The following is a 16135-nucleotide window of genomic DNA, read 5'->3' on the forward strand; positions in this document are numbered from 1 at the left end:
GTCCAGCCTGGAATACAAAGTGGTGATCATACCCTGGCCTAGGCTCATTTATCCACCCCTGGTCTCAATTAATTTGGACTTGGCAGCAAAACATAGTGGCCTACCTTTACCAGCTAACAAGAAGGCTGGCTTCCATTATGAAGCAGGGTGTCCCTCTCCAAGATTCCTGCTAGCCAGCCAGCTATGCCATCCTCCTGGCTACTAAAAGCTAGAAGAGGCTCCAGGAAATCAGCTGAGCCTCTTCTCTCTGGTTTTCTGGCTTAGGTTTTCAAAACAGCTTCCTTGACCCTTTGCATTGAGAGATCTTAACTGGGCAGACCGGTTTTGGAAAGCAGGAAGGGTGGGGATTCAGTAGCATGAAATGGAGATGGCTTAACTGGGATGGAGTCCAGATGCAAAGAAGCACAAGGTCACGGGGGGGGCGGGGTGCTGCCCAGAGCATCCTTGCAGCATGAAACTGGGTTGAAGGACATTAGGTGGAAGTGAACTGCCTGCTGGGGTGAATTAGATGGGCATGGTAGCTCAAGTTAAAACCTGGAACTATTTGTTATGCAGATACCTCTTCCTTGAATAGTCTTCCACTGATATTCAATCATTAAGGCATATTTACAAAAGGTATACTTGCATTGCTAGAATAGATGCACAGAGCGAAGCCCCTTAGCAGTTTTTCTGGGATGTCAGGTCCACTGAACTCAAAGGATCTTCCAGGTAAATACTGCATGTTCTGTACCACCAGCATGCATTTTCACACATTGCCAATAAAAGGCTCTAGCAGGGCAGCGGACAATTCCAACTCCCCCCTTTGGATACTGACCACAACCTCACCCCCTGTTCCGTCATCTTTGATATGGCAGGCAGGACAGCAGGAAATACATTTTCCTCTTTAGTGCATGTTAGCTTAACAATTGTGTCCGGTAAACAGCATTTTCTTCTATTGTGTCTTTTTAAAAGCCCAATGATGATTAAATATATCAGCTAATTATTCCAAGTTTCATTATATTATGAGGCTTTGGAGCCTTTCAAATCATTCCCATTATGCACTATGTAATAATAAAATGCTCTAAACAGCACACAGCTAATGCCTTGCATGGTCTGTGTGATTTCTAATTGTTTGAATAAAAGCATGTGATTGAAATGCCATATATACACATAGCTGCACCCTCTGAGAATAAAGCTTTTCTGCTCTTGCTGTTAGCAAAGACAAACATTTGAACATGGGGAATAGGTAAGACATTTCAGGGTTCCACTGCAGAAATTAGACACACCAAACCATTTAATACAAAAAAGCTCAAAGGGGCAGCAGAATGGTAAATAAAACATGTGCTTTGAAATGGTAGATCAGATCATTTGTTGTTTTTAATTTCTAGCACTTTGGCTGCAATCCTTTATTCACTTACCCTGGAGAAAATCCCTCTGAACACAGTGAGGCTCACTTCAAAAACATATATAAAGCATGGCACTGTTATTCTCCCCTACCAAAGACAGGGGACGAGCTCTGGGTGTTGTGCTATTTAGGATAAGGCCATGGATATCAGTGGAACTTCATTAATATTGGGCCCACTGGTTTAATGAGCATCCTCAAAGTAGGACTAAATCTAGATTTCACTCATAGTCTCAAAAGGCCTTACAGTATTTCCCTGGAATAGCTGTTAAATGCTTACATTTCAAAAAATTACATATTGGAATGTGTATGTGGGTTCCCTCCCCCCCGCCAACATTTGGTTTTAAAAGTGTGCTTGTATGTGTAGCTCACTCACATATTCTTGGGATCTGTTTGATACTGCTAAGAAACAATAGAAGGAATATATAGGCTTGTGGCAATTTACATTTACAATGATACTTATTCCTGGAGGGGGGGCATAATGCAATTTTTTGTAGAGCCTTAACTTCACATAATTGCCCTCCTAAATCTCAGATCCCAGAGAATTGTACCATCTCTTATCACTTCTTCCTTTCAATCTCTTTGTCATACACACACAGACACACACACACACACGCATACAGAGAGGCAAGGAGACACACTTCAGCTTTGTAGAGGGTTTTTTTCCCCCTAGTTTAAACAAAATTATAAAATAGAAGTTGGCAGTTTAGAGTATACATCCTGCATCCCCAGCATGGTACTTATGGTAGCATATGTGTGCAGTCCTTTCCTTTGATATCATTAGATTCTTTTATCCCACTTGATTTTATGTATTTTTTTTTTTAAATTAAAGCTATATCCTTCCTGGCCTTAAGAAAGGAACATCAAGGCTATTTTTATTGCTGAGCATTTCGTCACAAAATGAGTTGATGTTTTACTGTAAGAGCAGGATATAAAGCTGGCTGCATTTTGTTCACCATAGTAAGAATATCTATGGATTTCAGATGTTTTTGTTTTGTTTTGTTTTTTTCTGTAAACTACTTCAGATTTTGGAAGGGTGAAGTAGATATTTTTCAAATTAAAAAAAAAAAGGTCATCCTGAACCATTCTTGTGACATATCTGAGATTAGTTGGGGGAATGCAATATCATGTGAGTTGAATTCTGGACTACTTTAAGGTTGTTTTCATGTGACTAGACAGGTATAAATTATTGTGATCAGCTCTGTGAATTATCAGAGATGGGTAATAACAAAGGCTTGACCAGTCTCTATACTACTTTACAGACAGTTCCATTAGCGTTTTGCCTTTGCTTCATCAACCCAGTAGGAAAAGAGTCTTATTTTTTTGACATATAGAAATCATCCAGCCGTTTTTTGATTAAGTCTTGATGGTTACACTACAGAAAGGAAGGACCAAATATTAATCGTAAAGTGCCAATCTATTAAAAATGGTAAAGAATTACATTTTGTCATTTGATGCAATGCTGGTGACTGTGCTCTTGCCTATTCTCTGTGTAACATAAACAGGACAACCTTCCATTCTTTACTGTCAAATGCCCACCTTTAAAAAAATAATAATATTTTGTTCCATTTTTCCTTTTAAACACTTTCTGACAACAACACCTTGCAGCAGCAGTCTTTTATAACCATTCATGCTGTATAACTCGTCTCCCTCTCGTTCTTCCTGTTTTACGCAGATAAAAACACACTTGGTATGTACAAAGGAATTGGGAGGCAGAGTATCAACAGATGTAGAGACAGGCCCCCTCTTTTATCCCTTAAGATTGAAACTATTGAAGGAGGCACTGCTTCAAAACATATCTCTATATTTTGTATTATTCCTAAGGAATGCCCTTGAACTCTGGGGAGAAACTGTCATAGTCTTTGAAACCATATGCTATGCTTATTTCAGGCACCTGTTAGTGCAGAGGTAGCTCACCTGATTGTCAATGGATTTGAGGTTGCACATCCCATCACTTCAGACCAGCATAGCCAGTAATAAGGAACTATGGTGATTATAGTCTAAGGCATATGTACTTGCTTGCCATTATACTAGACCCAGTTTGGTGTAGTGGTGAAGGTACCAGGCTAGAAACTGAGAGACCGGAGTTCTAGTCCCACCTTAGGCACAAAGCCAGTTGGGTGACCTTGGGCCAGTCACTCTCTTTCAGCCCTAGGAAGGAGGCAAGGGCAAACCACTTCTGGAAAATCTGCCAAGAAAACCGTAGGGACTTGTCCAGGCAGTCTCCGAGAATTGGACACAATTGAACAGATTAAAAAAAAAACTTTTTTTTTTTTTGGCAAAGCTGGTTCATTTTACCACCAGACCCTGTAGAAACTTCTCATTCTGACTATAATGGGCCACCTTTCTCTTCCTTGGACAAAATTTGGCCCTTTGGGAAGAGCATGATAACTTGCCAGGCTGGAAACGTTCATCTGTAGATATGAAAATCCATAACTGTGCTCAGATAGAATGACAGTAGCTGAGAAAAGGTCCTCTCCCCCTCCCCCTGGAAAAGGTTCTCCAAGACTAGTCACAAGAACTAAGAGGGGATTGTCACTGTGACATCTCTATGCCAGTACTCCAGGTCGGTTCATTTAGAGACATATGTTACTGTGCTGAATGTGTTAACTGTTGGGTAGACTTTACCTGTCTGTGAATAAGAATGTAGTACAGGTAGTATCCTCATCAACATCAACATCACTGAATCAGTTCATTAAAAGTCTTTTAAAGATATTTCTGACTTGAATTCCCATTAGCTTCCCGCCTAAAGATTGCAGTTGTAACTAGAAACATTAAAAGGGCATCTTTGCTCCAATGTAATGAAGAGTATCCATCTTATGCAATGGGGATATCTTAGCCTGAATAAATATCTGAGAAACCTCTTCAAGCTTCTTGTGAATTTTCCAACTGTCAGGGAAGCAGTGGTAATTCAGGATGGCATATGTACCTCCTCCCATTTTTCCTCACCATCTGCAAGGTAAGCTGGGCTGAGAATGACTGGCCCAAAGATACCCAGGGCAGACTTGAAGCTGGGTTTGTCTCCTTCTAAGTCCAGTTCTTTAACCATTGCACCACACTGTTATCCTCTTGCTGATTTATAGCACTCCAGGAATAAAGGCAATGTATTGATAAAACTACAGTATAAGGGCTGCTACAGGTAGAGTGATAAAGTGGTCATATGATCATATTAATTAAAAATTGGGAATGCTGAAGCATCTTTGAGATGAGAAAAGATCTAAGTGCTGCCAGCATTCAAGCCAGCTGTCACTTGCTTTTTTACTTAAACAGCCATAAGAATAATTCTTCACCTTGGAGGGAGCTAAATTTTCAGGGTTTGTTTATTTAGATAGTTTGCCAGACTGGGAAGAAAATAATTTCTGTCATCATTTTTTTTCAAAATGCTAAGTGATCAACATGTGGTTCTACTCTAAGGACTAGGATTCTGTATGTGTATGTACAGTATGTGTATGTATGTATGTATGTATGTATGTATACACACACACACACACACACACACTGTAACAGGTCCTAGTGCACTGCACCAGTCAATGATGCCATCAATTGCATTGCTGTGAGACATGCTAGAGCCCACCTTGAGTGAAGTGTGAAGCTTAGGTTTAATCTTAGGATTAATTCTCCCTGCTCATGTCTAAAGGTCACTGGTTTCATCAAAGCATAATGTAGCTCAAAGGCACTATCAACCATGCAGATTACATACCAAAATTTATGAGGCTTATTTTGATCCATAATTTAAGCATCGATCTCATTCGGAAATAAGTTGAATCACATTGAGCTTGTCAGGTTCCTTCGAAATATATTGTAAAGTCCTTTGATACAGATTTTCAGTTGTCAATAGTGTGTGCTGGGCTACATTTTAAAGGGCAGTTATGTAGCATAGGACTTGCGTGCCATATAATGATATATTGAGAGAAAGGCCAGTTTGGTGTAGTGGTTAAGGCACCAGGCTAGAAACTAGGAGACGGTAAATTCTAGTCCTACGTTAGGCACAAAGCCAACTGGATAACCTTGGGCCAATCACTCTTTCTCAGCCCTAGGAAGAAGGCAAGGGCAAGCCACTTCTGAAAAATCTTGCCAGGAAAACTGCAGGAACTTGTCCAGGCAGTTGCCAGGAATCAGCATTGACTCGAAGGTGCCAAAAAAAAAATCATCTTGAAGACTAGTCAAGACAATCCATAATTTCTATGGAAATTTTGTATACTTGTGTTGCAGCAATGTTTCAAGCACAAATGTATAGCTGTGGACAACATGCCTGTTTAAGATCAGTGTATGTGCCAGCTTCCAGGATTCCTAATGGGTAACAGCATATGCAACAAAAATGTTTACAGTATAGAAATATGGAGCTGTCCTGCTGAGAATCATAAATAAGCTCTCACCAGTCTTACTCAGATCTAAACTTATTGGCTTCAATAATTGGCACCTTAAAATTAATTCACCTGGGCATTTGTCAGATGCTGGGAAACTGCTTGGAAATCCTATGCATGGTAGATCCTGCCCGTTTTTCTGTGGCTCTCTAGAGAACCTAAAACGCTATGGTTATCTGAATGGAAATGAAAATGGGAACTTGGTACACAAGGGTCATGTTTCCTTCTGAAATCTCATTCTTTAGCTGCCCTTTTACAGGCCTCCATTTCATTATTTTGCTCCTAAATGTGCAAATAGATATTATTATCCCTGCCTCTTTCTGTTCCTTTATTTGTTACTATTTACACCTGGAAATGAGTTCCATAAATTATACGGGAAATGCAGTGCAGTGGAGTTAATACTGCTGCTGATTTAGCATTTCCTGCCTTTTTAAATTTTTGCAGCCTTGCAGAGATTTAAATAATACACAGAGAGAGAGGGAGAGGGAGAAATTAGTCCAAATTTTATCAAAGTACATCATAATAAAAAAGTACATCATCATCATAACAAATAGAGACGACCATTCTTTAATTTTGTCACATTCATATGCTTCCATCCAGTGCTTGTTTAGAGCAGCCTTGAGTTGCTGGGTTTTCTTTCTGTGGACATGCTTCTTCATGCTTCTTCAAAGGAATAATGGTGGCAGACACTTTGCTCATAAACCAGAACACAGGGAAGCACTAACACAGCAATATCATGTTCTAATTGGTACATATTTTAGTTGAGCTTAACCATGCATAAAATTTAAGTCACAAAGCATGTTCAGTAGGTGCTTCCCATTGGAACAAAATTATTGAAATAAAAAGATCTAGCATTCACAAAAGCTGGCACTGTGACCAAATTAAGTATGCAAATAGGTCCTCTATTGTATAAATTAGTATATAATTAATTTCCATTGATATGTGCATAATCCACACCCCCATGAACTTTTACATTGCCAGATCACAATAATTAATACTTCGTCTCTGCTCATTTCTCTATTTTTATCATTCTTAGGGCAAAACTAGATGTGATGGGATAATCATTCCTATACGTGCCCTGAATAAAGAAGAGGGTAGGAAAGTGTTGTGATACAAGAAATATGAGAGAGAAAATCTAAACTAAGTGTGCCTTCCTGTATATTATTATTAAAAGTATTATTATTATTTTTAAGGTATTTATATTCCACCTTTCATCTGAATTGGCAGCTTTCCAGAAGGCTTTAACAGCTTTCAAAAATCCGAACCAAAATTAACCAACAAGACTGATAGCAACAAAAAATTCATTGAATTGAAGGCAAAGAAAATCAAGGAACAAAATCAGGTCAGAACAGACCTCCAAAGGAAGGGAAATCCAGTCTTGGCACAAGCACAGGGATGTGCCAACTAGCTGTGCCTTGGTCACAGTCAGAACACCAGCTGCCCCAAAAGATCTTAGTCAGTGTGAAAAATGATATGAATGCTATGAAAAACTAAAATGGGAAAGAAATCCATTTTGGTTCATAATTTTAATGCAAAGCTGTCTAATTTTATACTTTCAAATCAGTACAGGTATCAGAATTTAGCTACCCTTTAGAATGTGCACATTGCCAAATTTTGCTATGCAGTTTTCCAATCCCAAAATTTGTGCTAAAATGCGTATTTGGAGAAGTATGAAACACTGGGATATTTTACAGGACAGACATTTGCATACAAAAAGGTAATTGAGAAACAAACACAAAAGAGGTGTATGAAATGTCATGTTTATAAAAATATCTCAGGCTGATGAGGGAAACAGGATAAATCAACTGGAAGAATGTAAACGTGAGAAAATTAGAGAAACCAAAACTGACAGACTCATCCTTAAGATTTAGCTATTCTATGTAGATTTACTCTTCATATTCTAGCCCCAGTTCTTTAGAGGTTTAAAGAGAATCACCAAATCTTTCCATCGTTTCCAGACATAAAGTAGGAACCACTGCAGCTGTTACTGACACAGAATTATTTGAATCTCAAGATAGGGAGCATATGAATTTCCCCACTGCCACAGTATTCCAAACCCTTGGCTCATACTGCCTTCAATTCCCTAGCCACAAAGGAAGAAAAGTGGCTGGAGGAATTGTGGTGCAGAAGAGTAAATGGGAGCTTGGAAGATGTCCCCCCTTGTACACACTTCCCCCCATCTGACTTATAAGTGAACGAGGCAGGCACAACGAGATGTAATTTGGGTAGGCTGGTCACAGGACTCCATCTACATTATCAGGTTAATCCTTACAATGGCATAAATCAGGCCTCAGCAATGATTTCAGGCCCTGAATACCTTTGCCATATCCCCTCCATCAAAATACATTGGTGAAACGTGTGAGATCTTGCCCAAGACTGTCAGAAGCATTTGAGATTCAATCAAAACCATTACATAGCATGAGATTTCGTGATCTCTCAAGATCTCTCTCTCTCTCTCTTGTACTTTTGCCTTGGGAGGGGTGATGTATTGCCAACTCTGGCCTAGCTTGATAGGCAGAGGGGTAGGTGGAGACTTTCAGAGATGTGGCTTGTCCAAGGCCATCCAGTCAAATAATATCCGAGACTTTTTATAAATTTTAGATTTTTAGATTTATTTGCAAAAATCATCATTTCAAAACAGTAAAGCAACACACTAAGAACATTGTGGTTGGGTAGATCAGTCATAATGAAACTAATAGGAAGTGCTAGTTGAATATAGCACTTAAAATATAGAACTTTTCTAAGCCTAGGGTAACTAATGAATAAAAATTCAACCAAATGAGCCTCTCTGCTGAAAGGTTTTCCTGAGCAAAGCGCTACCACAAAAAAGACCCTGATCACAGCCAGCACTGAGTTAGAACCCCCTTCTCTGTGCTGCCTCAGGTGAATATCTGGATGGTATGGGGTTAAGAAAGGCCTTTCGGTGGCAGCATTAAAATACTTTCTTTCTAGCTTTCTCTTGTATTTTTTCCTAGACACTAGGCCTCTGCCAGCCCTCTCTTTCATTTTATTCACATTATAATTGCAAGCCCCAGCAAAATGTCAAGCATGTCTTCTTAATTTATTATTAGTGCCACTTATTTTTAAGTGAAAGGGCTTTCTTTTATTGTTAATTAATGCATTTTATTTTATTTTTACATGAGTCATTTTTTTATCTTCAGGTGTGTATGCAACATTGACTGTTCTCAAACCAACTTCAATCCTCTCTGTGCTTCCGATGGAAAATCTTATGATAATGCATGTCAGATCAAAGAAGCATCTTGCCAGAAACAGGAGAAAATTGAAGTCATGTCTTTGGGCCGATGTCAAGGTAATGCTCCTAGCAAAATTCATTTGAAAGATAGTTCTCCATTCTTACTTTGTATGTTTAAGAGAAAGGGACAGAGGGAGCTGGCATGAATTGTTGTTAGACATCTCTTACGTTGTCCATAGATTTTCAGGCTATGAACAGGTGTGGCAATATTGTTATTATTATTATGGCCCACAGTCAAGTGTGCAGTTATTCTACATCCTTACATCCAATTGAAATAGAGGATAAACACCTGTATTGCTGCTGTGTCTTTGTACACTAGCCTAGATTTTTAACAGTACTTATGGTATACCCAATCAGTGTAGGAGGCAAAAGAAGAAGATGTACTAGACTTTTAAAAATACATTGAACTCTAACATCCTGGGACAAAAGGTTCTGCATATCTTGAGCTGACCTAAAAATATTCCATAGATGCAGAAACACACATGAGATGTATGAGCCTTTGCAGAAAGAAAGATCCCTTTGACAGTACTGGGAGGTGATAAGCTGTAGGGGGATTGGGAACGTATTAGTGATTGTGGTGTACTAGTGCAGTTCTCCCCCCATTCACATTGCCTCCCTTGAAAATATCCTGTATCATCTCAGGGTTTCGTCCTTCCTTCCAGATGTTTTGAGCTATAACCCCCATCCAGCCTTGGTGGCTGGAGAGGGATGAGAATCTGGAGAGCACCAAATTATGGAAGGTGGTTGTACATTGTGGAAGGTGGCATACCATGGTTCCAAGTGAGAATGTGGGAGACACAATTACATTTCTGAAAGATTGGATTTAAAAACCACTTTCACTTTTCTGGCCAGTTTGTACCTCTGAAAATGTCTAGATAGCTCCCCTTCCTCTCTTTCCCCCTTCTGTTGCCATAGAAAAACTCCATTTAGGTTGTTTGTCACTGTTAACGGAAAAACCTGAGGGGAACATCTGGATCAAGGCCCTGATCCAAAGTTCTGTCAGGCAGTGTCTATATATACACCAAGCTGCCATTAACAGTTGGCAGCAGCTTAACATAAGAGACCCCAATACCAAGCAGAGAAGGGTGAGACCAGAATTTATTTATTTATTTGTTTATCAAATTTTTAACACAACCCATCTCCCCCCACAAGGATTTGGTTCCTCCACCTTAATTTGGAGTTGTAATCCAACATATGGAGAAGATAAAGTTGCCTATTCTTGCACATCTCTGTGCTAGATGTGTTCAGCTGAAAAGTGGATTCTGGGGGCCAGATATTAGCTGCACATATGTTTGGGGTGGAGTTGTGATCCAGCAATAGATCTGTGCATAGAACCTTTGCTTTGCAAGGAGACTTTCAACTGGCCACAAATACCCTCAAAGAAACACAGCTTGCCTTCATTATCATAGCTCTGTTCAGGCACAATGCCCACCCAAGGAAACTAAAAATATGCAAGGGGCATTGACTATGGGCAGTAACCCCATCCTTCATATCTCCCATGTAGCAGCCCTGCCTCTTCAGTCCTTGACATCCCCAGAATGAGCTCAGAGATCTGAAGGGGCTTTTTATATTCCTTCGCTCCAATGTGAATAGAATCATTGCTGACAGACTCCACTGTTTTGCCTGACAAGATGAGAAACAGGAAGTTCTGTTTTCATTGCATTATGTAAAGCTAAGTCTCCTTGGAGTCCAACTGGATGCTTGATGACTTCATGAACACAATCATGTAGTTTTCCTATTAACAGTATGGATTTTTTTTTTTTTTTGCCATTGCTGCCTTCAGAGAAGTGTTTTTGATAACCTACAGCAGGGTTTCTCAACCGTGGCAACTTGAAGATGTGTAGACTTCAACTCCCAGACTTCCCCAGCCAGCATAGGGATCTATAGTATTTAGAGGGAAGATCTGGTTATCTTCCCTCTAAATACTGACTATGCAACTGTGCTAGACTTCTAAGATCAGGCAAGACCAGGCATTTCTATACCTTGGTCAGGCAAAGAAAGCTCAACAACTTGATTTCCTGCTCTCCAACAAAACAGAAAGTCTTTGAGTAAATAATTTGTTCTGAGCACTGAATTTGATTTTTTTTTTTGGTATGCAAGAGAATGATGTGTGTAGCAAAGCTCCAACAGCAAAAAGGTTTACTTCCCAGGGTTTCAATGCAGTCCCATGCATGTCCGTTCAGAAATAAGCCTGACAGAGTACAGGCTAGCTAATATGTGTGGGATTGTAGCTTTAATCATCCATACATGACTGCTGTTTTTCATTTTTCTTCCTTGCACAAGCTACTCTGGACTGTGGAGGGAAGAAAAATTCTAAAGGGGAACAGCTGACTGCTGCAAATATAACAAGTTCTCAGAAGCTCTCTTAATTAAATAAAATGTTCATTTGGGATTTCTGTGAGATTTTGTTTATTTGGAAAGTTCATTTATTCCCAAGAAGTTCTGATTCATTCAACTTTGATGAAAGAGGGAAGGTGTTCATAATTTACACATTGTTTATTCATTTATTTATACTTAAAAAAAATCAGTTGTGAGCTAAAATGAATGTAAGGACTGGGGAAAATACACAAATATAGCTTGACTATATAAACAGTTCATAATAACACTTTACTTCCACAGTTTTTGATACAGGAGTGTGTGTGTTATTAAATGCTTTATATAATTCTTTTGAGCCAGTCTTATGTAGCCATTATGATGTACAAAATGCCCATAATCTTTAAAAAAATCCCGAGTAAAATACATACAATGCAAACTGTTGTTGCACTGCATCAGAAATACAAACTTATTATCTTAACCAGTTTTTTGTAGGAGTAAACATTCTGACGATCAGTTATGTCCACCAAGACTTCCATTCAAATGAAAGTAAAAGCCACTTTCCTCACAGCAATCAGGAAACTATCCATAGTTATGTCTTTGAACTCCCTCAGATATTCAGTGTGTCCCCACGGCTTTCATGAAACTGTTCTACTTCAGATATGTAGATTAAGAACTGAATGAATCATAAGGTTAAAATGTTCAAGTTTCAACCAAGAGAAGTCTAACCTTGAGGCACTTCAAATTTAAATCATCTACAATTTATCTGAAGTGGTACAAAACGTGACAGTGGTCACTAAGTTGAATGACTTTAAAAGGGATTAGATAAATTAATGAAGGACTCATCTGTCAAGGATTATTTGTCCTGAAAGCTCAATATGATTTTTGACTAGTGTTATCTCCAGCTTCAAGAAAAGAGTGATGGGGGAGAACTCTGTCTCCATCTCTTGCCTGTGAGCATCTTATCTGGGTGGCTATCATGAGAAACAAAAGGCTGAATTAGGAAGGATCTTGGCCTAATCCAGAAGAGAGTTCTTATGGTCTTATGCACAGTCTTGTAAATCCTTGTGTACTGTCCTACAAACTTTGCTAAAAAGGTTGCATTGGCTTTAAGAGAAAAACAATCAAAGCATTCTTACATTTCATCACTAGTATAAAACTGACTTCTGAATCACAGCTGTAATTTTAAAATGCAAGAGAACCATTTACCCTAACTAGTGATTTGATTTCAGTTTGTAACCAAAGTAAATAAATGCAATGTCTTTCAGATAACACAACTGCCACTACAAAGTCAGAAGATGGACATTATGCGAGAACAGATTACGCGGGTAAGTATTTCAGCAAAGGAAGACATGGTTTTTGAGAAACGGGGGAAAGTATGATTGAAAAAACTGAAGCCAGAAATGAAGTCTTCTTTCATTTCCTATAAGGGAAAAATAGGATTATCTTCGGTAGGAAATCAAGCTTAAGTCAATGGATTGGAGCAATTACTATAACAACAGATAAAAATCCTTGTCCTCATTTTCCATTCCCTCCCTCTAAAATTAATTGGTGAGATTGAGAAAGCAAATACTCCTCAGAAAGCCTGAAGACCGTACTTGGGTGCATAATACACAATTTTCCAAGTTCCGTCTACTCAGCACCAAATGTTATTAAAATGGATGGGTATGATTGAAAGGAAATTTAAAACTGGCTTTTTGTTCCAGCTTATATTTAAATCTTGCAGACCAATCTGAGAGTTACAGTAACATACTACCAAGCACCATATGTGTTACATTTTTGCTCTTTGCTCCAAGAATGACTGCCATCATTTAGAAGATGGAATTCATTTGCTTTGGATTGACATGGATTTTATTTTACTTTAATATACAGAATACCTAGCTCTGATCATAGTCTTCTTCTAACATTAAATCCATGGGTAGCTGATGCTGAGAGAGCTTGGTTGAAACCAGACTCAGTTGCTTTTAAACCTGGATCTTTCATGGGCTTTGATTTTATGAACCATCATGGTGGTTGTGTGTTTTCAATATTGCCTTTTAGATAAGTGATGAAAGAGAATGTATTAAAAGTAGCTCTTTCATCAATAGACAATACATTTCTTTGTCTAAAATATGTTAGGCTTTAGGATAATTGTTCCCTTCCTTCAGGATTCCCTCAGATATGTTTTTCTTAAACTTACAATATTTAAATCAATATTATGCAATTCAAATACTTCATGATCAAGGTATCTCCCCTGCCACAACATGTTAAAGGAAATGAATCAGTTGATGATACTGCTTTTAACACTGACACTTCTTTTCATCTTAATGAGTAAAATCTCCCCCATACTCCATTTTTGCTACTGCCAGCCTTCATAGGCATTCACATTAATCATGGTGGCATCCACTGTGTTTAAATTTCAATTAAAAAAAAATCAACATGTCTCAAAGCTGAAACCAATAATTTCTTACAGCTCATTTCTAGCTATTCTTTGGCTCTAACTGGGATAAACATTACACCATACTTACACTTGGATGCAAAGTTAATGAGGTGTTTTAGAACAGTTTTTTTTAAATGATAAATGGCTTTAATTTATTTGGGAACACCAACAAAATATAACCTAAGCTCTGGCTTAATACAGCAGTTTGAAATATAATATATATGTAAATGTTATTTAAGGTTTTATCAAATGTTGTTTGGTGAAGTGGTATCTTCAGTTTATTTTTATTTTTCAAATCTGCTTTACCAGGAAGATTAACTTTCAAGGAGTCTTTAAACGCTTGTGCAAATTTTAACAGCTTGACTTTAGGACTGTGAATGAGAGTACTAGGAGCGTAATCATTTTAAAAATAAGGCAAGAAATGTATCTTTCCATTTGCAATTTTCTTGGAGTTGAGTAAAAAAGAACATCATGAAGGGACTCACTTTTAAATGCTTGGCTTATGGCCTTGCTATACTAAATAAGAGATGGTGAAGCATATTTTATTTATTAAGATTTTACTGGCCCTACTTGACAGCAAAATGTTCATTGCTTTTCTGAAATGCATAATGTGAATTAAGAATAAGGTATACTGGCGCTGCGGGTTAAACCGCTGAGCTGCCGATCGGAAGGTCGGCGGTTCGAAACCGCGTGGCGGGGTGAGCTCCCGTTGCTAGTCCCAGCTCCTGCTCACCTAGCAGTTCGAAAACATGCCAATGTGAGTAGATCAATAGGTACCGCTTCGGGGGGAAGGTAACGGCGTTCCGTGAGTCATGCTGGCCACATGACCCGGAAGTGTCCTATGGACAACGCCGGCTCCAAGGCTTTGAAACGGAGATGAGCACCGCCCCCTAGAGTCGGACACGACTGGACTTTACGTCAAGGGAAACCTTTACCCTTTACCTATACTGGTGCACGCACAGTGGAACTTTGAAAAAACTCTTTTCTCATTTTAAAATACCTTTGCCGTGATTACTTATAAATGCATGATACAGCTCTGTAAGTTAAGGAAGCAAGTTCAGGGAGAGCAATCTGAGCAGAAAGATTATAGTAGCCTTCCCCCTAACCTGTTGGCTTCCAAATATGTTAGGACTAAAGGGGCTGGCTGGGAATTCTGGGAATTGTAGTCCAAGGACATTTGGACCATAGGTTAGGAAGACTGTGTTACAGTATCAATAGGCCTGATCCCTTGAAAGAGAAATTCCCTGGTTCATGTAAGGACATTGCCAAAGAGAAGCTCTGAAAAACAGTATATATGCTTATCAGTGAGTTATTTTTGTTTGGCTACTGCACATCAAATGCAGATCCTGTTAAATCCCATGCTTGGCCTTGGGATACCCAAAAGAGATTCTGTTTTGGTTTTGCAAAAGAATAAGGAGGTTTTGATTTGGCCGTGGCCACAGTAGCCATCACAGCCGCTTTGCAGAAATGTGCCAAACGTTTTGACGTCACACCGCTCCAGTGCCCAAACATTCCATTCCAACTTCCGATGTCCCGGTGTTGAAATGGGCACTTTTGATCTTATCAGAAATGATTTGACCTGAACAGGTCAGAACAGCCCATTTCAGGCGTGAACACTTTTGGTCAGGATCCAGGAGAAGATGTTCCAGAGTCAGAAAACGTTAACCCCAAATGCTTGGCAGACCTCTAGTCCTTTGCTCTTTCACCTGGAACTGAGTAATGCATGGGCAAGGCAAGAACGGCTCTTCATCTTTATACAGCTTCAGCTGCATCAGCTTCTCCAGGTGAAGGAGAAATACGTTACGGCTTCAACCCCAGCACATTTTCCCCACCTCTCTTCCACTTCACCTTCTGTTCTTTGTTTACAGCCATGGGAAGAAGCAAAAAGAGCCCTTTCTCCAGATCAGGCACACATCTGGAAAAGGAGCCAATGTGGCTATGAAGTGATCTCCCCCCTCTAAGAACAAGCAGAGGCAGCCCCAAAAAGATGGGTGACAGGGGGAGAGAGGTTGGAAAGAGGAAAGCCAAAGTTTTAAAGCTGCCCAGCCTTTTCAAAGGGAAGAGACAATGAATCAGTGCCCTGGTGGACTTGAAACAGCAAGGGGAAATATAAGTCAGGAGGATAACTTGTCAGCAGAACCCCTTCGCTGTGCTTTTGCTGGCATCAGCAGAAGAGTCCTCCACCAGCAGTGCCCTATATAAAGCTAGGTAAGACAGAACTGAAAGTTCCCCTACAAGAATTTATTTTGTTCAAGAATTTTGAAAGCAAACTGTACACACACACACACACACATACACACTGTGGTTAGAAAATTCAATTTCCCAAGCTTTAGCAACAGGGGGTTGGTCAGTTAAGTTGACCAAGCTTTAGAAATACAGCTAACATGGAACTTATAAAAGCTTGC

General features: G+C 39.3%; 1 protein-coding gene across 1 annotated transcript in view; it reads left to right on the top strand.

Annotated features, from left to right (window-relative positions):
• The window catches only part of TMEFF2 (transmembrane protein with EGF like and two follistatin like domains 2), a 249334-nt gene that overhangs the window by 183241 nt on the left and 49958 nt on the right, over nt 1–16135 (top strand). The window contains exons 6-7 of the mRNA XM_063318050.1: nt 8907–9055; nt 12580–12639. Of these exons, the coding sequence (XP_063174120.1) occupies nt 8907–9055; nt 12580–12639 (209 nt within the window). The remainder of the gene's footprint in view (nt 1–8906; nt 9056–12579; nt 12640–16135) is intronic.

This window comes from Candoia aspera, chromosome 1 (assembly GCF_035149785.1).
Source record: "Candoia aspera isolate rCanAsp1 chromosome 1, rCanAsp1.hap2, whole genome shotgun sequence".
Lineage (NCBI taxonomy): Eukaryota > Metazoa > Chordata > Lepidosauria > Squamata > Boidae > Candoia > Candoia aspera.